This window comes from Pelobates fuscus, chromosome 6 (assembly GCF_036172605.1).
Source record: "Pelobates fuscus isolate aPelFus1 chromosome 6, aPelFus1.pri, whole genome shotgun sequence".
NCBI classification, from domain to species: domain Eukaryota; kingdom Metazoa; phylum Chordata; class Amphibia; order Anura; family Pelobatidae; genus Pelobates; species Pelobates fuscus.
Window position 1 is genome coordinate 250,788,926 of NC_086322.1, and position 22,322 is coordinate 250,811,247.

A 22,322-nucleotide genomic window follows, 5' to 3' on the forward strand; every position below is an offset into this window, starting at 1 on the left:
CAGATACATACACTAACACACAAGGATACATACCCTGACACATAGACACACCCTGACACACAGATGCATACTCTGATACACATGCAGGTACACAGACACATAGATACATACCCTGACACACAAAAATACACACACTGACACACAGATACACATCCTGACACACAGATACACATCCTGACACACAGATACACACCATGACACACATGCAGATACAGACACATAAATACATACACTAACATACTTAAGGTTACATACCCTGACTCATAAATACACATACCCTGACACATAGATACATACCCTGACACACATACAGATACACAAATTGACACACCAATACATACCCTGACACACATATACACACACTGACACATACACATAGATACAGACATACAGATACATACTGACACACATACACTGACACACTAACACACATGAAAATACACCAGGACTTGACAAATTTGCTTGGAATTTAGGAGCCAGCTAAATTAGCTAGAAGCTGGCATTGTTTTTAACTAACAAAGCTTAATTTTCAGCGACTAAAATGGAATTCTTAAAGAGGCACTATAGTCACCAGAACCACTGCAGCTTAATATTGTGGTTCTGGTGTCTATAGCTTGTCCCTTCAGGCTTTTCATTTTTTCAGAGAAAAGACAGTGTTCACATTGCTGCTTAGTAACACCTCTATCGGTCATCACTCAAACCACGCTAGGCATGGAGTGCTGAATGTTCCCCATAGTGATGCATTGATTCAATTCATCTCTTTGAGGAGATTCAGATTAGTGCATCCACAATAGCCTCTCAATGCTTTCCTATGGAAAAGCATTGCTTGGCTGAGATAATCAAGATTGATTATCTCAGCCAGGAAGGGGTATTCAGGCACAGCGAGACTGTCCCAGCATGGGAAAACAGGTAAGTAAAATCACCTTTCCCATGTAATCAGAGGGGGACCGGTCACCTAAACAGACACTCGTTAAGAGGCCGGCACAAACACACAGACTCACAGACAGACATACACAAGTTTGCAGACACACACAGACACAAAATCTCAGACAGACATACATACATACATACAAACACTCACTCACAGACACACACACACATACACAGATACATACTCACACATTCAGAAGTTGATTTTTTTTTTTAATTATTTTGATTGAAACCTACCCAACCTCCCTACATTTTGGAGAGCTGCAGTGGCTAGGCTTTTCCTGGGTTTTAGTGGGGCTGCTGTCATCTCCCTGCTATGCTCACTGTCTCACACTATTTAGTTTAGTATCCAGGAGGCCGGAATGACATCATATTCCAGCTCCCTGCATCCTTCAGGGCGCGCAAGGGAGCAGAGCAGGGAGATGACAGCTCCCTCGCCCCCCGTGTCTATTTCACACAGCGACCTCTGGTCCGTCTCTGCCCTCCCTCAAAACCGGCCTCCGCTCTCCCACGGCTGACTGGCCGGCCACCTCTGCTCCCCCATGGCTGGCCACTCGCATTCTCCCTTGCCGCTCCTGGCTGACATATTCCAGATGCAAGGACAAAATTCTTGGCGACCTGGGATTTGACGAGACCTGAGATACACATACAGACTGTGACACATACACTGACATACAATGACATACATACACTGACATACAGATACACACCTGCAGATACACTGACACATACAGACTCACAGACATAGAGATACACACACAAACAGATACAAAAAAGTACATACATTCTACTTTTTGGCTGGCTGTATCTCCTCTCCGGCGCGGCGTGCTCTGTGTGTGAGCTGGGAGGAAGTTGTTACAAGCTGTTACTTCCTCCCAGCTCTGGCTGTAGGAACACAGGGGTCCGGTCGCGCTAGTAAACCGCCGCAGTGTGCGCCCGGATCCCTGAAGCTGCTATCAGGTGGCCGAAAGTGCATGGGCCACCCGATAGACTCAGCCAGCAATCCCCAGCCTGTGCGGCGGCCGGCTGCCATTACTCAAATTTTTTTGCGCACCCCCAGGGGCACTGAATTGTACCCCTTGGAGTATGCGTACCGTGGGTTGGGAACCGCTGTTTTGTACTATTGCTCTACCTAATTGCATTTACATATATTTTAAGGATATTACATGAATAGTTCTCTCCCCTTGCTCTATCTTCTCCTTATCTAGCATCCAGCTATTTGGCTTTTTCTTTTAATGGTTTTTTGTCGTATGTCCCTTTTTAGACCTAAGTTTTGTAATAAAGTTTCATATACTTAACTGTTCTTTTATACTCAGGGGACCTACTTATGTCTAATATGCCCTTTTGGTTATTTTTGTGTAGTTTTTTTTCGGTTACCTCAAAATTGAGCATTATAGAAACATAAACATTTTATGAATTGCTCATAAAGACTATGTTGGGTTTTAATTGAACTTCTAGTGCAGTCAATAAAAATATCATAAGACGAAGTACAGACTACTTTGCTTTCTACAAGATGCCCAAGTTGATAAAGCTACACAAAAGTTGTCGCATAATAGAGTTACGTTTTGTAGTGTTGTTCAATGGCCAATTGTCAGTTACAATATTGCAAAAAACACTGATGTCTGTGGAAAAGAGCCTCTCCTGTCACTGACCGCAGTATCTCTTGACTTTTTCTCAGGCGTAGGAAAAACACAAAGATAAAGTAGTCCATATTCTGTCTTATGATATCTTTTGACTGAGTTGGACATATCCACTTTTAAGGCTGCCTTGTTGAGACCTTTTACCTTTATAAAATGTGTTGAACGTTGTCATTAACTTTGTACAGCTTTGCACTTCTGAATTGTAGTTATTATATGTACTTTTATTCCTTAGGGCTTTTTGGAGGTATTGTGCATAGAATTTTATTAACCCCTTAAGGACCGGACTGTTTTTGCGATGTTGTACATTTGCGACCAGGCATCTTTTTACACTTTTGTGGTGTTTGTGTTTAGCTGTAATTTTCCGCTCTCTCATTTACTGTTCCCATACAAATTATATATTGTTTTTTTCAGGACAAAAGGGGCTTTCTTTACATACCATTATTTATATAATCTCATGTAATTTAATTTTTTTTTAAATGAAAAAATATGATGAAAAATTGAAAAAAATACATGTTTTTTGACTTTTATGTGAAAAATATTTTACTCATCTACAAAAGCGAATGAAAAAAACTGCTAAATAGATTCAAAATTTTGTCCTGAGTTTAAAAATACCCAGTGTTTACATGCTTTTTGCAATTTTTTTTGCATGTTATAGGGCTATAAGTACAAGTAGGATATTGCGGTTTCAAAACATACATTTTTTAAAATGTATCAATAGTGACATTGTAACACTATTATCTGTCATAAATCGCTGAATAACACCCCACATGTACATATTTTTTTTAAAGTAGACAACCCAGGGTATTCAATATGGGGTATGTCCAGACTTTTTTAGTAGCCAGTTAGTCGCAAACACTGGCCAAAGTTAGCGTTCATATTTGTTTGTGTGTGAAAAAAGTAAAAAACTAAATTGAACGCTAATTTTGGCCAGTGTTTGTGACTAAGTGGTTACTAAAAAAGACTGGACATACCCCATTTGCAATACCTTGGGTTGTCTTCTTTTGCAAATGGTATGCCATCATGGGGGTAATTCTCATTCCTGGGCTACCATACGCTCTCAAAGGCAACGTAACCAACCTGGCCATTTTCAATGTAAAAATATTTGACCCATATATTTGACCCTGTAACTTTCAAAAACGCTATAAAACCTGTACATGGGGGGTACTGTTATACTCAGGAGACTTTGCTGAACACAAATATTAGTGTTTCAAAACTGGAAAATGTATCACAACAATTATATCATCAGTAAATGTGCTGTTTGTGTGTGAAAAATGCAAAAAAGTCACTTTCACTGACAATATCATCGCTGTGATATGTTTTACTGTTTTGAATCACTAATATTTGTGTTCAGCGAAGTCTCCTGAGTAAAACAGTACCCCCCATGTACAGGTTTTAGGGTGTCGTAGAACGTTACAGGGTAAAATACAGTGATAGCAAATTAAATTCTCTGGACTTTCGGCCTGGGTTGGCAGGCAGGCCCCTTAAATTGCAATCAATAAAATAACTTGATTATGTAAAAATATTACATAAATACGCACGTAGAATTTAAATATATATGCATATTTATATATTTGAAGTCTACGTGTATATTTATATAATTATTTATGTAATTTTGTATATGGACATATGAATAGTTTGTATTCTTTTTATTTATTTATATATACATAGATATATATACAATTTCATTCTAAGTGTATTTTGATATAAATATATATATACTAATATCAAAATACAGTTAGAATAAAATTTCGTATAGATATATATTTTTAAAAAAAAAATTATTATTATTTTTACATGTTTAATTTAATTTAAATTACTTATTATTTGTATTTTATAATAATATATATACAATATATATAGTTATTATATATATTATATATATACGTGTGTAATTTAATTATAAGTGTATTTTTATATTAATATATGTACATATTAATATAAAAATACACTTAGCGTGACATTATATATATGATATATAGACATATATTATATACGTATAATATATGTCTATATATCATTTATATATATACACATATATAATAATATTTTTTTTTTATTAACTATAACTTTAATTTTTTTAATGATTTTACAGTTGCAGGGAGACTGCCTGTCAGCACAGACAGTCCCCCTGCAGGCAGACACATGGACACCTATTGTTGCAGAGGTAAAACATTTGAACATTGCTCACAGTGCCCCAATGGCAGTTGCTAGCTTCTCCAGTAATATGTTAATACAGTAGTGAGGCATAATAAACCGTGCACATTTTTTGTATTCAGTAGATTCGGCAGTGGGGTATGGTTGGTTTGGGGATATTGTCTTGATGCTCCTGCATTCTTGAATAAAGAAATCATCTTAGCCTTATGTGAAATTCTATTCTTTTTTTTTTTTTTTATCATATATTGAAATTTTTTTTCTCTCGCTCAAAAGTTTAGCCCAACTTAAATCTTTGGAAAAGCTTATTCAAACTTATTCAATTGAGGATTGTTACATTTCACACTCAAAATTGTTTTTCCATTTTCAGAGGTGGATATCCCATCTGCTTTGTCAACAAGTCCACGTTTACATGACCGTGAGCGAGTGTTCAGGTATGGCCACTCCTTCTCTGCAGGACGAAACAGCTCCATAAAATCAGGTACAAAATCCTGTCTTGGCATTCAAAAGTCATAAATATGCATGTGTCAAGATAAGTTGGTTAAAGTGTTGTCTGAAGAACCAAACAGTGGAAGAAGAGTTACCGAACGGTTTTGGAAGTGAGGACAACAGAGGAGGTAATTGTAATAAGACAAGTGTCACCCAAGAAGATTGTAGGTTATCATATAGACTGTGTTTTCAGTAACTTCTTAAGGAACTGGAGGCTAGAAGAGATTCAGAGGGCACGGGGTAGGAAGTTCCTTAGGAATGGGCTAGCCCAGGAAAGAATCCTGTGGATGAGTTACCGAGAGCAGACAGATGACAGGAGAAGGTCACTTATGTATTTGTTGCGTAAAACTGGAAATGTAATGATTAGCACTGTGTCAATCATCCTTTGGAACAAACAGTATATTTTAGAGTGTAAATAAAACCTTCCTTGGTATATATTCTACATTTAGACTTCAATAATGTATGAACATAAACAGAATTTGTTTTATATGTGTTTTTGTATATTTGCTTTGTCATACATTTTGTCCTTAGTATGTCTATTAATACTTGTAATGAGAATTATAAAACACAACATGTATAAATACACAACATGTATTACCATTTTTGTAGTTTAAATTTAGTTCTATTTATAGGTTCTGGTCTCCTGGATGACATATCCTTCCTGGAACTGATGGAAGCTCTTCTCCAATACAATGATGAAGAAGACACTGGACGAAATTACCCAGTGGAGTCCAAAGGAGATGATGTGAAGGGGGATGGGCCAATGACTCGAAAACGGAAGCGAATTGCTGAAGAAGGTAAGCAGAGCCAATGATGGTGTATCACAGCTGACTGTGACATCAAAATTATTTTGTATTTCGGTTTAACAGGAAAAATATAATTTATATATTTTTTTTACATGTTTACATCTGTTAATAAGGTCCCAGTTTGAGCGTAATAGTCCCAATATGGAAATCTTGTCCCGTTGCCCCACTTTTTCACTTTTCATGTAACTGTACAACATTGTAACGGTCAGAGTACTTAGTGCAATGTATTTATGTTGCTCTAGCAGCCTTCACCTGTAAAACCCATACTCCACAATCTCCAGGAGGGTAAGTGTAACGGAAACATGGTAGACTAGTTTCCAACTGACACCATTGACCACCATTACAATTCTTCAGAGTAAGGTCTTGCTGTCTACCCACTGGACAGGCAAACATCACATCCCCTTACCTTTTATTCTTGCATGCAGGAATAAATGCCTCTTGGTGCTCCTTTACAAAGCTGCTTATGACTCACTGGCCCAACTGATTCAGCTCTCAGCCAGCAGGTCCGTTGATCCAAGGGGAAATTTGCTTGCCATTATCAAGTTAAGAAGGAAATTTATCCCTTTTTGTGGCACAATTCAAAATAGCTGCAATTGGGTTTCTTGGCTTCTTTTGGAACAACAGCACAACATAATGGGTTTTCAAAGTAGAACTAGATAACTATATAGCTATGACACCATGCCCAACAAACAAGATAGACAACACTTATGCTTAGGGAAGCAAGAATACCCAAAATACTTTATTCACCTCAAGGCCGAGCCTTTAATAAACTTACCTTAACATACCATCCAACATTTCAAATTGATAAAGTGGGACACTTTAATTTTAGGAGTGGAGGTGTCGCCAGGGGTGTGGCTGTTTTGAGACATTTTAGGTGATTTACTAATAACAATTTGCTATTTGAAAAGGCAGTGTTTACATGAAAATGCCTGCAGAGACAGGGAATAGACACCAGAACAACTACATTAAGTTGTAGTTGTCTTGGTGACAATAGTGTCACTTTAGGTAGGAATATGCATGCAGAGATCTATAAATTTGAATGTGTGAAAGAAGCCATTAATTTGTATTTGACCCAGACCAAAACTTGCCAGACCTCCCCTGTCTAGGTAAGGTATAACTAGTTTGGTAGTTATTTGTAGAAGAGTGCATTTAGTAAAAATGCCCACATTTTGTACGTTGGTGTCCTGCATCTGAAGGTACATTCATACAAGAAATACTGTCTCTTTCCTTCATTAAATGATCCATAGAGAATAAGTGATTGATGTAACCACCAAGTTTAATTAGAATGCTTGTAACAATGACAGAGTAAAGACCTAAAGTTTTTATTTTTCATTTTTATTTAAATGTAGCTTTTTTCAATGTAGTACACTTTAAACCTATAAAAGCTGCTAAATTGCAACGCAAACATTTTTTTGTTATTTATGTTTTTTCTCATATGCAGGTGAGTCACAGACAAGCCCAGGAAATAATTCTGTCTTAATAAAGGCCCCAGAAATCAAAGAAGATGGGGAAGAGAGGGCTTCAGTTCAGAGCAAAACCAGAGGTGAGAACCCCTACCAAAAAGGCGGCCAACTGTCCTATCAAATAATAAGTGCATTTTATATAACATGAACAGTCTCTGATTGGGCAAAAAAATGGGGATTTAGTTACATTATATGATCATACATTGCATAAGCCTGCCACAACGTCAATGTACCCCATCTTTGGCAGGTCCTACTCTCACAGTCTAATGTCTGCTCTTATGAGATTAACCACTTACTTGGGAAAAAATTCCATCTGAGGCTCTCTGCAGTACAAGGCTAAATAGGGACCTGAGATGAGGCACCTGTAACAGGGAGGGGTGCAGAACCAAGGAGTTGGCTAGACTCCCAAATATATATAGGAAACATGGGGGGATGGTTGCACTCACCTAAACATGCTTAAATGGGGTGCTGCTGGGGGCCATATTATACAATAAATACACAAGATCCAGCGCACTCTCCTATCTACTAAACAGCAACTTCAATGTCGACAGACTTTATTAGTCTGTAAAAGTTTTTTAAGCATGTTTAGGTGAGTGCAACCATCCCCCCATGTTTCCAGTCTCTGATTGGACTGTTTAGTTTGAATGATATATTGGGATTTTTATTTTTATTTTTGCATTTTTCATGATAATGTACATTTGATATATCCTGTCTTGCATAATGGCAGGACAGGATATATCAGGAAAGGCGCACTTAGCAGAAGGGAAGATTGCCAAGTACTGACCCCCTGTCCCACACTGATTGGATGGATAAGTAAGAGGCAGATCAAGTGGGGATTTAAAAATCCAGATATGCACATAAGCGGCTTGTTAGTATTTGACAAAGGTGCTTCAACACTGAAATGCGCATTGTGACTACACTGTCACCTAAGCATTATGTAGAGGAACACTGTTTGTTAGGTAGCATGGCTAGTTACTGGGTTAGGCTGGCTTACGGGTTTAGAAAATAATGTAGGCTTCACTCTGCTAGGGAACCGAGGTATACCTCGGGAGATTTGTATAGGAGCACTGCAGTAGTTATTCGAGCTTATCCTGATTACTGAATAGGATTGTGCTTTTTCTTTTTCACACTGGGGAGTTATTATATTGAGAGGTCTATCTGGCAACAGTAAAAGATAGTGGGTGATAATCAAGACTTTGTACTCTGCTGTATTAGTAGATTAAGTGTTTCATTGATTCTAGACTGTACCTACACTTATCTTGCTCTTTACATTGTCCTCTCTGTGAGTGTATATATACCATATGTCCAATGTACAGCGCTACGGAATGTGATGGCGCTATATAAATAATAATAATATGCTTGACTGTTTTCCAAGAGAGCTGCCATCTAGTGACCAGTGGTTGTTTTTAATACACGGACACAGTTATTTTTCCTTCTGCAACATTGTTTCTTTTGCTAAGTTGTTAGTTGTATCTTTAAAATATATATGATTTCTCTTGAAATTTACACTTTTCTAAATAAACTAGAGATGACTTGCAGTTAACTCCTAAAGAAAATCGGCGAGCTGAAAAGTGTCCTTTTAAGCATCAATTCTGTGTGTAGTTCAGCTAGGAAAATAGAGTGAAACTTTCACTATTCCTGGCATGAACAGAACTTTTATATTCTAATTACTTCACAGTTTTGTAATTGTTGCCTTAAACTGCAACACTGCATATTTTTCATCCATATTGTGTTGTCATGCTGAAATTCGTTTTTATTTTTCAGGCAGCAAGAGATCCTATAAAAGTAATATATCTAATGAGCTCATCTTCAGTGCAATATCCGCTGTGTTTCCAGAGAGAGGATTCCCTGAGGAAGTGAAAGAGAGGTATTCTATAAAACCTTACATTTATGAACAGTACATATAGCTATGAAATCAAAATTAATCTAAATGCAAAATAGTCGACCGCATCATGTTGCTAGAACAATAAGTCCTCCTGCCCAATGAAAACAAAACAGAAAATTCAGAATAGCAGAAACAGGTGCCTCTCCACAAATTCCAGGCAGGAAGGTAGCATTTGTGCCCTCAAATCACACAGTAGGTCTTTAGTAGCCTTCAGTAAGCCGTGGACATTTCATGATCTGCTAAAGGCATCCATGAGACTAGATGAAGAAGGTCCTGAACAATCCAAGGATGAGGATTCCTCTCCGGCATGGGCGTACCTAGAGCATTTGGAACCCGGGGTGGATCCTGATTTTGGCACACCCCCCCCCCCCCCCCCCCCCTCCAAAATGTAAAAAATACCCTCAAAAGTTTTACAATGTTTTCTTTATTTCATTTTTTAAATGGGTTGCACAGATTTGTAAACTTTGTAAATTCCCTGACTACAAAACTCCTGTCCTGCCTCCTTTTACAAAACCTCTGCACCCCCTTCCCAAAATCCCCTGCTCTGCCCCCCTTATAGCCTCCCTGGGAGTCTAAGTTGGGGAAGCAGGGATTCCTTCTTGCTTCCCCAAGAAGAGCAACAGTGACAGCAGCGGTTGGGAGCCATGTTAAGCCCCGCCCCCTGCCAAAGTACAAAACTCCTGCCCCTTCTACATAATCCCTGCACCCCCCAACACACACACAGTCACATGCAGACAGTCACGCACATAGTTACTGGCAGACCGTCACACACACAGTCACATGCAGACAGTCATGCAGACAGGCACACACAGTCACAGGCAGTCACACACACACAGCCACATGCAGCCAGTCACACACACAGCCACATGCAGCTAGTCACACACACACAACCACATGCAGCTAGTCACACACACACAACCACATGCAGCCAGTCACACACACACAATTACATGCAGCCAGTTACACACACATACACAATCACATGCAGCCAGTCACACACACAGTCATATGCAGCCAGTCGCACACAGTCACATGCAGCCAGTCACACACACACACACACACACACACACATACACAGTCACATGCAGCCAGTCACGCACATACACAGTCACATGCAGCCAGTCACACACCAATCACACACACACCCTCTCTCTCACTTACTGAAGTCCTTCACTGGGGTCTAAGTTGGGAAGCAGGGATTCCTTCTTCCTTCCCCTAGATGAGCAGCAGTAACGGCAGCGGGTGGGGGCTGTGTTAAGTGTCGTCGTTGCCCGCCACCGGCTGCCGATTTGAGTCCGTCCACACATTTGATTAGCTCCCCAATTTTGTTTGTTTGAATAGCTCCCCACTTGCCTACTGTGCAGACGGTATGGTTTTGAATTCGGCTGGCTGTCCCTGCGTGTGTGAGCTGTGTCGGCTGCCATAGCGGCCTGTGCTGCATACAGATCACAAATCTTAAAGCCGGCCCTGGTCATCATGGCACCCCCCTAGTTAGTGGACCCGGGTTGGACCGGCTCCCACCTTAGTACGCCACAGCCCTGAGTATTGCAGAGAAGTAGCGGAAAGGACGGGATCACTAGTGGATCCAGGTGAGTCAGTTCCTGAAGGTCGGGACACCAGAAATGGCTCTGCCTAAATGGAGTTATCAACAGGTGGGATACTATCTAAAGCTGAACCTGATGGATAACTCTCGATATACTGGCAAATGGGGCAAAGACATACACTCCTTGGAGAGGCCAAGTTTTCAGAAGTTTCCACTGCCGCTTAGTCTGTAACCAGCAGCGAGCTGAAGAAAATTGGAAGCTGACAATTCCCAGTTCTGTCGCCTGAATCAAGGGTGACAGAAGCCTTCCCAAACACGCTGACATGCGAAGAGGAATGTGGTCTATACAAAGAGTTCTGAGTTCCTTCATGATTGGCCTAATATTGGACTGTGGCAATCGACGGGCAGATAGCACCATGACAAGCTCAAAGCCCAGAAACTGGATGACCTGAGAAGGAGACAGACAATTATTTGTGATTCACCACAAACCCCAAAAATTCCAGAAAGTGAACTGTAAACTGTGTGTGGGGCAACAAGGGTAAGGCAGTATCGCAGAAGATCAATAGATTGTCCAGATAATTTGGACAACAAATACCTTTTGCTCGCAAGTGAGCCTGCACCAGCTTCCCCAGTTTGGTGAAGCTCCATACTGTGAAGCTTGGTCTGAAAAGGAGAAAGGTCAACAGGCACATGAAGGAACCTCTGGCTCACTGGAACTGTCAAGTAGGCATCCTTTAGGTCAAGACGAGTAAACCAGTTCAGATCCAGCAGAAGACAGATGGCTTCTATTAAAATGCCTGTAGACCATGAATGCGTTTAGCTGACGGATATTGTTGATTAGGCAAAATACTTTTGTCTTCTTCCTCACCAAGAAGATATTTCTGTAAAACCCCCTGTCTTCCATTGCAAACTGAACTGTGCGTTTGGAAAAGAGTGCCTGGATCTCCATGTCTGTCTGTCTGTGAGGAGTCCATGTCTATGAGGTATTGGACATTCGTTCTGTCTTCATGCAAAGGAAAATCTTCAGGCACCCGCAGTGTTCAAACATCAAGCAGTTTTATTAGATCAAAAGTAGTGACAGAGCAAAGTTTTCAGCTTGACAAAGACCTTGAAGGTGGAAATGTTGCTCTGTCACTACTTTTGATCCAATAAAACTTCTTTCTGTTTGAACACTCCAAGTGCATGAAGATTGTCCTTTGCATTGTGAAACCGTTTTGGATTTGCTGGTTCTGTTTCAGTTAAGCACTCGGTACTCATTTGGAATTGAGTGCAGTTACATTGGTTGTTTTTTGTAATAATTGGTTCTGTCTTGAACCAGAACCAAGTGGAACTCAATCTGATATCCTTGGACTGAAGAACCAATGCATCCGCTGTGAGCAACATCCAATCCTGAAGGGAAACTGCCTGCTGGTGGTGAAAAAGTAGGTAGAAGTCACAGGAGGACACTTGTTGGGTAAACAGGGTCAATTCCTGCCACTAGAGCCTGCCCCGATCCTGAGCCATTTGAGAGAACTAGGTCCTAATGGCGGTTTTCAGAAAAAGGGAAGTAGCTTGACAAGGTCTGAAACTTGTGGGCGAGAACCAACTGGCTGCTTGGCCCCTCTGCAAGACCTTTCAAAAAATCATTCTGGATTCTGCAGTGAAGTTCTGAAGACCTTCCTGACTGAAATCTGAGCTTTGAGAGTAGTGAACAGATCCACATGCTTCTGCAGCCTCTTCAGCATAGGTCGTCCAAACAAAAGGCCCGAGGTCTGCATTCTTTGTAGGCAATATTGGACAGCCAAGAATCAATCCCTCAGTAAAAGTAGCATTGTCCCCACTTATGAATGCACCAAAGTGGTGCCCTGTGCCAGAGTGTTGTCAATCAGAATTTTGACCATGGGACCCTTCACATAAGGAGTTTATCCTGAGCTACTCGCAAGTCCTTCTGGAATCCGGTCAGAATGGAGCTGGTTAAGTACCTTGGAAAGCACCTTTACAACAGACACAGCTGAAGGCGCATTAATCATGGCCTGGAATTCCTGATGATGAGCAGCAAAGTCCTCCATTTCATCAGAAGAGTTTAGATTGTAGAGATATCCTACCTGAGAGTAGTGGAACAAATTAGTACATACCTAGTGTCAGATACTCACACAAGAGTATAGAGAGTCACCAACTCTGCTGAGGCTCACCGCATAGGGTCATCTCCAGACAGCAGGTTTCTGGGCCCAAAACAAAGATGACTACTGTAATATCCGCACTTACGTAAAATTCAAGATGGTCACCAGACGTGCAACTGGCCTAGGGTAGATGTCCTTACTTAGACAGAGCAAGTAGAGAAAAAGCTAGGTGAAAGTCTCTAATAGCCTCCCAAACAACCCAAAGGAGAGAAAGGAAAGGGCAGCTGCACCAGAAAAAAAGCGATATTGCAAGTAGAGGTAGAAGCAAGGAAGGAGACAGGAAACAGGCAACGGAAAGAGAATCAGAATCCAACACAAAAGGGGGTTCAGAAGAGGAGAGGGCACAGAAATAAACATGCACATCACCAAATAGAAGAAAAAATATGTATAAACAGAGAATGTGCAATAAATTAAATAAATCGGAGAGCACAGAAACAAAAACTCTGGCCTGTGCTGGTTCAGGAGCAGCAAAGAAAGAGGAGGTGCCGTTATGACCAGTACTTTATATTACCTCTTACTGTCTTTTGATTGGTTATGGTATCTTGTTTCTGATTTGTGCTGCTGTTGGAGTTCAGTAAAGATAATTTTTCAAGCACCCTGTTATATAAAATTTAAGAATTGTTCCCATGCATTAATTTGATTGCTGTCAAATAAGAACCAAGCTTTGATTTATACTATCTTTATGACTTTGTTTTTCTTTTTTATTCTTCATTTTTGTACAATCCACTGATACACTTTTACAAAGCATATAGGCATTAAAACAGAGATTGAACAGACTGTAATGGTGACATATAAACATTTCGTATGAGAGGTAAAACATACAGGGGATTGAATGTTTTGCTTTTTTCCGTTGAACAATTGAAATACAATGCTGTTGGATAATATACATCAGTAGTAGGACAGGCTATAAGATGTCAGAGAAATTTTAGATATGGCCTTCGCTATATAGACAGGGTACATGAATCCTCACCATAATTTAGTTGGGGCCAGATTATTTAAAGCTCACTATATTCGCCACTTTTTGTAACCGCAATGAGGCGGGTGTTGGGTATTGGTTTGGTCTGGAGACCAGTCTCCTGAGGTATGTTATATAGAGCATTTAGGAAAAGGAATATCGCTGAACAAGGTGCATAGAACCACATAACCACAAACAGAACCGTTTAGATAAATCTTCATAGCACCAGTTAAGGCTAGAACAGGCCTTTACAGCACCGTTCTGGGATAAATTCAGTCACTGAGGCCGGATTCCAATCGTGGGTGAGCTTTGTGGCTGCACAGTGAGGTTCAAAGAGTCCCGTGGGGCCTCAAAACCGCTAGAAGCTCTGCTGCCTCACTTTTAGATCAGTGATTTCATGTTTTTCTTCTCCCCAGAGGACCTGGAGTGTACGTGACATTCACCATCTATACTGTATCCCTCGCTTCCTAAGGAATTTCACAGTCCCTAAGACAAGCCCCACAGCTTTGGCTTGTCTCGGGGACAGTAATGCTGCCATGAGGCGCCACAGGACATGCGGCAGCTCTGCTGTCAGATCCCTCTCCGGGATACCTCAAATTTTCAGGTTGTTCTTGCGTCTCATATCATCCATCGCTGCAAAGCGCCACTCGTAGGTGTTGTGTTGCTGTCGCAGCCCCTCAACCTCCTGTTGCAGTGATGCAATTCAGTAAGTGTGGTTGCTGGAGGTCGACTCCACAACTCCCAATCTGCTTGTTCGGCCCTGCAAATCTGTGAGGATTTTTGCCACTCCTCGTGGATATTCCTCTGGAGGTCCGCCAAGAGCAGTTTTAAGACAGCCGTAGTGATAGGCGAGTCGTCTGGACTCTGCTGTTTTGGTGGAGCAGGTTGTAGGGCCAGGATGTCGTTCTCCACTCCCTCAAGGGAGAAGTCATCCGACAGCTCGGAGTAGACCTAAGGGGTAATCGCCCATCTTGGGCCCAGCTGCACTGTGTGCTTGCCGTAGGAGGTTCCCAATTTTCAGGCCTGCACGCAGCCTGTCCGTCTTCTGTTTTTGGTCTTTCGAACCATATTATAGTTGCCTTCTATTGCGTGTCTCCTTGGCTGGTAAAGCCGTGTTTCAGCGCTCAAAATAGGGTATATAGTTCCCTGCAATGCGGAGCTCATGGTAGATGCGTCTGATCAGCTCGGCGGTTCGACTATGATTTCATCTTTAATGTTTTTTTCCCCCACTGGTGAGGGTAGGGATATGTTGTACTTTGTACAAATATATATGGTTTCAAAGGAAATAAGTAATTGGTTTTATTTTTGATCTCCAGGTACCGTGAGTTAACAGAAGCTTCAGATCCCAATGCCTTACCTCCTCAGTGTACGCCTAACATCGATGGGCCAAGCGCCAAATCCGTGCAAAGGGAGCAGTCTCTACACTCCTTTCACACACTATTCTGTCGCCGCTGTTTTAAATACGACTGCTTCCTGCACCGTAAGTTGTTTTTTTTTTTTGGGGGGTTTGTTTTTCATTTTATGCCTATATAAGGAATCTAATCTATTAATATCAAACATCCTGTAACATTCAATGGAGTATTCTAAGTATTAACTAATAAAGAATTAATAGTTCATCATTAATAAGTGTGTAGCATGTGGCATGCTGTCTGCACTTCTTTGTAATTCAAAGAATGATTTGTAGCACATATATACAAGGGGCTAAGATAAAATGCACATTATTAAAGTGTGAAGGAAATAATGTGGGATGGTGAAAACAATGGCAGTTGAAGGCTAGAGAAAATGAGGATTATCTGAAATGTGAGTGCGCAATTGAGGATTAAGTGAGATGGCAGTTTTTTTTACACTATTGAAGAATTTAGGTCATAAAAGGAACATTCCAGCCTTATAAATAAAAAACATTGAAGGATTGTTGGTAAATCTCCTGGTCTCCCATTTGCATTCAAAGCCTGTAAAATAAAGAGGTTACTTACCTGTAATTAAGCGCAAAGATGGTCCCTTGCTGTTGCTCCGCCCAGCCCATTCACTGTGACATAATCGGTACTGATGATCTCCTGGCCAATATTTATTTTTTCCTATAGAAGTACTGAGATGCAGGGGCTGAAACAGGGGCCCTAGAGTTGAAATGCTTTGGATTTTGGAGTGTTCTGTTAAAAGTAGGAATGTGTGAGAGGGGGTTAGCAAAAGGGTTACAAAATAGTGAGCACATGCAATAAAAACAAGACGAGACAGGGGGGATATGATAGAAACATTTAAATACATAAAGGGAATCAACACAGTAAAGGAGGAGACTATATTTAAAAGAAGAAAACTACCACAACAAGAGGACATAGCCTTAAATTAGAGGGACAAATGTTTACAAGTAATATCAGGAAGTATTACTTTACTAAGAGGGTAGTGGATGCATGGAATAGCCTTCCGGCTGAAGTGGTAGAGGTTAACACAGTAAAGGAGTTTAAGCATGCGTGGGATAGGCATAAGGCTATCCTAACTATAAGATAAGGCCAGGGACTAATGAAAGTATTTAGAAAATTGGGCAGACTAGATGGGCCGAATGGTTCTTATCTGCCGTCACATTCTATGTTTCTATGTTTCAATTAAAAGAGCTGCAAACGGAAGGTGTGTGCCTAGGGAGCCCAGAGAAATTAAAAAAGTAACTATAGTTTTAGACCGTTTGAAGCTTGTCAAAATAACTGGCCCTTAATTAAAAAGACTCTCAATGGCACTATAACCATTTTATCTATCTGATATCTATCAGTTATGGTGGCTGGAGTCCCATGGCACTGTCTCTCCATTTAGTGTTAAACCATTTTCAAACTGTTTAACCCTAGGTTAGCAGGCTGAATGGGCACATTTTTATCGTTAAATGAGAGGTATCATTGTGCTATAGTCATCATGAAATGTTTATTAGAGACACATAGTAAATTGTATGCTTTCAGTGGTCAATGGTATTAGCTGGCAGCAAAGGGGGATTTAGTCTCAAGGTACAAGTGTGTTTTAGTATGAAAAGTATGTGAGTCTGTGTGATTAATGGGTTTACATTTTTGCACATCAAAACTCCAAAGGGCTGCTCCTCACAGACAAAAAACGTGCCTTTCCTTAAATGGTTTTGCATATTTATAAATTAAAACTGATACCGGAGAAACTGACGGAAGCCAAGCACAGAGAGATGGACACAGGTTTCTTCAGGAAGGAAGAGATTCTTTATTGGATCACCGATCGGGACTCAGAGGGACTAGCGTCACCAAAATACAGCAAAGTCTGAGTACTGAATACATAGAGTACATTCCTTATATAGCACTGTAGCTCCTCCCACAATTAACTACACCCACACATACCCTTAACCTATTTAATGAATAGAGTCTAAACTCATCCATCCGGTCTAACCACGTGGCTCATCTGATACAAAGGAGAGGGACGCGTAATTCCAGTTCTTACATTCCTGCACCTGGTCAGTACAGTGATGACAGTATCTTAGCTACGTGTAATTAACCAACTGATACTACAAACACATATACATACATATGCCTTGTGGCAATCTTAGCCTGCTAAACTTGTATTTTACTGGAATTACATCACATTCCCCCCTTTGATGCCTCTGATATTTCACAATTACTTGAGGCATCACTTAACCTTGGTTTGCATATACCTCAGGTTACCATGAACCAGACCAGACTTATCTTATGATGTGAATCTTCAACATTCATCTTCTTGCATTGGTTCTCCCTGATCTAGAGCCTTATACTTATATATCGCCATTATCTGTGCAGCAGCCTTCCTCTCTGCTATACTTCCTATCAGGCTTTGCACAGACCTAACTACTAAGGGTATAAGACACGGTAGGAGTAGACACAACAGTAAAATCAGTAGGACTCCACCTACCACTGCCTTAAGCCCTCCAAACCACTCATACCAGCTACCAAACCAACTACTTGGATTGTACCCTTTCCATACCTGAGTAGGCACATGCGCTAGTTTAACCATATGGCTAGTAAGCTCAGCTATTGCTTGCCCTTCGTCATCTATTTGAAGACAGCAATTACTTAGGTTAAACTTCCCACATACACCTCCCTCTACTGCCAAAAGGTAATCCAAGGCTAATCTATTTTGGTAGACTGCTGTCCTCATCCTGGTGTTATGCTTCGCTAGAAGATTGAGCGCTTGTGATGTCTCATTTGTGATAATCTCAACCACCGCCTGTAATCTTATAATACGGTTGAGCATATAAATAGGGGTTCTATAACCAAAGGTACCATCCTCAGCCCACGTGGCTGGCCCATAATAATCTATGATACGCTGGGGAGGCCATTCATCATCTTCCCAGGCGCCTATCTCTATGGGTCCCCTTTTCTTCCTATGATTCACATCATACACTTTAACACCTAAAGTCTCACCTGTTTCAATCGGTAACAAGAAGAAGGATGGTTTGAGCATACCCAACACACATGCCCCTTCCCAGTCCTGTGGCAGCTCCGAATAGGCTTTCTTACCACAGATCCAGTACAAATTTGCTGGGGCTCTCCAAATAGATGTGATGGATAGATCAAACCACACATCCTTTAAATTGGCATATCTAGCAAACGGGTTAGATGGTTCTGAGACATTTGAAGCCGACCACCAAGTTGTATTCTTTGTATCATCATCATAAGCTTTTTGCCCTAGACAAGTTAATTCTCCTACAGAAGTATTATACATTATTCCTTTCCTTGCTATGCAAACATAACCTATGATGGAGGTCTTTAATCTCCACTCAGATTTACCTCTAACACTCATATGATAATCGGCTTGTGTAGATATTAATTGGTCAACTGCCTCAGAACCGGACATTACCTCCTTTGCTTCCCAAGGCCATTGGTCTCCCATGTTAGTACCTCCACACACATAGCAGTTGGTAACATTAAGACTACCGGCAATACTTTCAGCTAGATCAATGAACAGGTTTTTAGCATTATGGGGGATCTTATTATCTATACTCATCTCTTCGTAAAAGGAATGGTATACTTGATGAGTCTGGGAGGATACCGTATCAGTCTCTATTCCTATAAACAATAATGTCCCAGGATCTAAACCCGTCCCGTATATTTGAAACCCAAATAAATTTCCATACTTATCTAAGAACTTGTCGGGGTTATTAATGAGTATATGGACTGGGTTGCATTCCATAGACTTACAATAAGGGCTAGTCGGCAACTTAGTCACTATCATGTCTTTGTCTACTGTCTGTCCCCAAGTTGCCCACCCCACACAAGACCAATATGGGCAAAAGTTATAATCTCTATTTGGGCATCTAGGACTTACATATTTATTTTTGCTACTGGGACAAATATATTTATCGTTAGACCCATACGTCCTCTCCCATCTAAGATCCCCACATACATTCCACGGCTTTCTACCACTCGATATCGCTTTACACGCATCAAATAGCAGAACACCCGAAGAATGTACGGATTCTAACACCGTTTTATTAATTAGGGTCCCCTGAGGATCTCCATTCCTGAGAGTCAACCAAATTGTACGAGGTTGATACTCCGGACTGAAGCACTTAGGTTCTCCTACTCCTAAATGGCACACACTATAATCTATATTTAAGTATCTACATCTCGATACATCTCCTTTACACTCGTATTGTGAATGCCAAATTAGGGTTTGGGAAATATGGTTACCTGTTCTCGTAGTCTTAATGCATACCTCACAGCTAGGAGTGTCGGTACCTCTACCTTCCTGAATATAAAAACACATATAAATAAACACTATCAAAAGCACATCTTTCGCCGTCATCCTCAGTCTTCGTCCGTGCGATGGCGCCTCAGCTTCCAGGATGTGAGGGGCTGCAGGGAATGGAGTTCTGCTCATCTTCACAGGTGTCCCTTCGAGACTTTCCTGGCTTATACACTATGTGATGGTAAGCGGACAGGCTTTATTATGGCCTTCTCACTCACACCTGTAACAATAAAATTTGTAATCCACAATAATTCCTCGTTACTCCGACTGAGTAGTGCGTTTTAACCGGATCTTGCAGGGATTCTCTGGATCTGCTGTAACTTGCCAAGAATCGACTGCTGCTGGTTTAACCCTGGAGTGATGTATCCACGGAGTCACTTCTGCTACTTTTATTGCTGTAGGGGTAGACAAAAGAACAACATAAGGACCTCTCCACTTGGGCCCTAACGGTACATTATTCCACTCTTTAATCCACACTTGATCTCCTGGATGATAACTATGAACAGGGGGATAAATATTCACAGGTAATCTATCTTGTACCCATTTCTGTACCTCCTCCATAGTCTTACCCAACTCTACAACCTGCTGCCGGGTAATTCCTTCTCCCAACTGACTCAAGTCCCCCCTTAAGTTACCAAGTACGGGAGGTGGTCGCCCATACATGATTTCAAAAGGAGAGAGGCCCATCCTTCTGGTAGGGGTACTGCGGATTCGCAATAAGGCTATAGGTAAGAGAACGTTCCACTTAAGTTGGGTTTCCTGACACATTTTAGCCAACTGGTTCTTTATAGTTCTATTCATTCTCTCTACCTTACCAGAACTCTGGGGTCTATATGCAGTATGAAGCCTCCACTTTATACCAAGCATATGAGTCAGTTGTTGTAGGCACTGGTGAACAAAAGCTGGACCATTGTCCGATCCTATAGAACAGGGTAGTCCATATCGGGGTATTATTTCTCGTAGCAGGAATCTCACAACTTCTCCTGCTTTCTCTGTACGAGTAGGACATGCTTCTACCCATCCTGAATAGGTGCACACAATTACCAGCAGGTAACGATGTCCACCCGATTTAGGCATCACTGTAAAGTCTATTTGTAGATCGGACATGGGGAGTCCCCCCATAAACTGAACTCCTGGTGGCTTTACTGGTCCTTGTCTTGCATTATTCTTAGCACACGTTACACATCTGCGTACAATGGCCTGAGTCAAGTTGGACAATCTTGGTATGTAGAAATGTTTTCTAAGAGATTCTTCAGTACTGTCTCTCCCAGAATGTGTCCCGTTGTGATAATTTTGGACAATTTCTACCGCTAGCGATGCTGGTATAACTATTCTTCCATCTTCTAGCTGATACCACTTGTTCTCCAGATACTTTCCCGGTTCAGTCTTTAACCACTCCTCTTCTTGAGCTGTATAAACTGGAGTCCATTGGGACAGTGGAGTTGGTATAAGAGCAGCTATATGCCCTACATACTCCTGTCTTCCTGATTCAGCAGCACGCTTAGCTGCACTATCTGCCATCCGATTTCCCTTGGTTACATCACCATCTCCTCTCAGATGCGCTCGACAATGTATGATACCGACTTCTTTCGGCTCCCACACTGCTTCCAATAGTTGTAGGATTTCAGCTGCGTACTTGATTTCTTTGCCTTCTGAATTCAGTAGTCCTCTTTCTTTATACAAAGCTCCGTGGGCATGAGTGGTTAAAAACGCATACTTAGAGTCCGTATAGATATTTACTCTTAAACCTTCAGCCAATTGTAACGCTCGTGTTAGTGCTATTAATTCTGCCTTTTGTGCTGATGTTCCTTTCGCCAGTGGCCGAGCTTCTATCACCTTGTCTATTGTTGTCACTGCATATCCTGCATAGCGGATCCCTTCTTTCACATAACTACTGCCGTCGGTGTAATATTGAACATCGGGGTTCTGGATGGGAAAATCACGAAGATCTGGTCTACTTGAGAATACTTCATCCATTACTTCCAAACAATCATGTTGACTTTCAGTAGGTTGTGGCAAAAGGGTAGCTGGATTTAAGGTGTTTACAGTCTCTAAATGCACTCTTGGGTTTTCACACAACATTGCTTGATACTTGGTCATACGGCTATTACTAAACCAATGATTTCCTTTGTAATCCAACAACGTCTGTACTGCATGTGGGACTCGTACATAAAGTTCTTGACCCAGAGTGAGTTTATCGGCTTCAGCTACTAGCAGGGCGGCTGCAGCTACGGCTCTTAGACAAGGTGGAAGTCCGCTGGCCACTGCATCCAATTGTTTAGACATGTAGGCAACAGGTCTTTGCCATGATCCCAAGTACTGTGTCAATACTCCCACAGCCATTCTTCTTTGCTCGTGTACATACAGGTAGAATGGTCGTGTGTGATCAGGTAGACCTAATGCTGGGGCACTCATCAAAGCCTTCTTCACATCTTCAAATGCCGTTTGCTGTTCTTGGGTCCATAGGAAGGGGTCGTGCTCTGTACCTTTGATAGCTGCGTACAGAGGTTTTGCCAGTATCGCATAGCTGGGAATCCATATCCTACAGAAGCCTGCTGCCCCCAAGAATTCTCGCACTTG

The 22,322-nt window shown here is 41.2% G+C and overlaps 1 protein-coding gene across 1 annotated transcript in view; it reads left to right on the forward strand.

Moving 5' to 3' along the window:
• Positions 1 to 22,322, forward strand: part of EZH1 (enhancer of zeste 1 polycomb repressive complex 2 subunit) — a 165,718-nt gene that overhangs the window by 84,940 nt on the left and 58,456 nt on the right. The window contains exons 7-11 of the mRNA XM_063458931.1: positions 5,092 to 5,202; positions 5,843 to 6,007; positions 7,458 to 7,559; positions 9,244 to 9,346; positions 15,338 to 15,501. Coding sequence (XP_063315001.1) covers positions 5,092 to 5,202; positions 5,843 to 6,007; positions 7,458 to 7,559; positions 9,244 to 9,346; positions 15,338 to 15,501 — 645 coding nt within the window. The remainder of the gene's footprint in view (positions 1 to 5,091; positions 5,203 to 5,842; positions 6,008 to 7,457; positions 7,560 to 9,243; positions 9,347 to 15,337; positions 15,502 to 22,322) is intronic.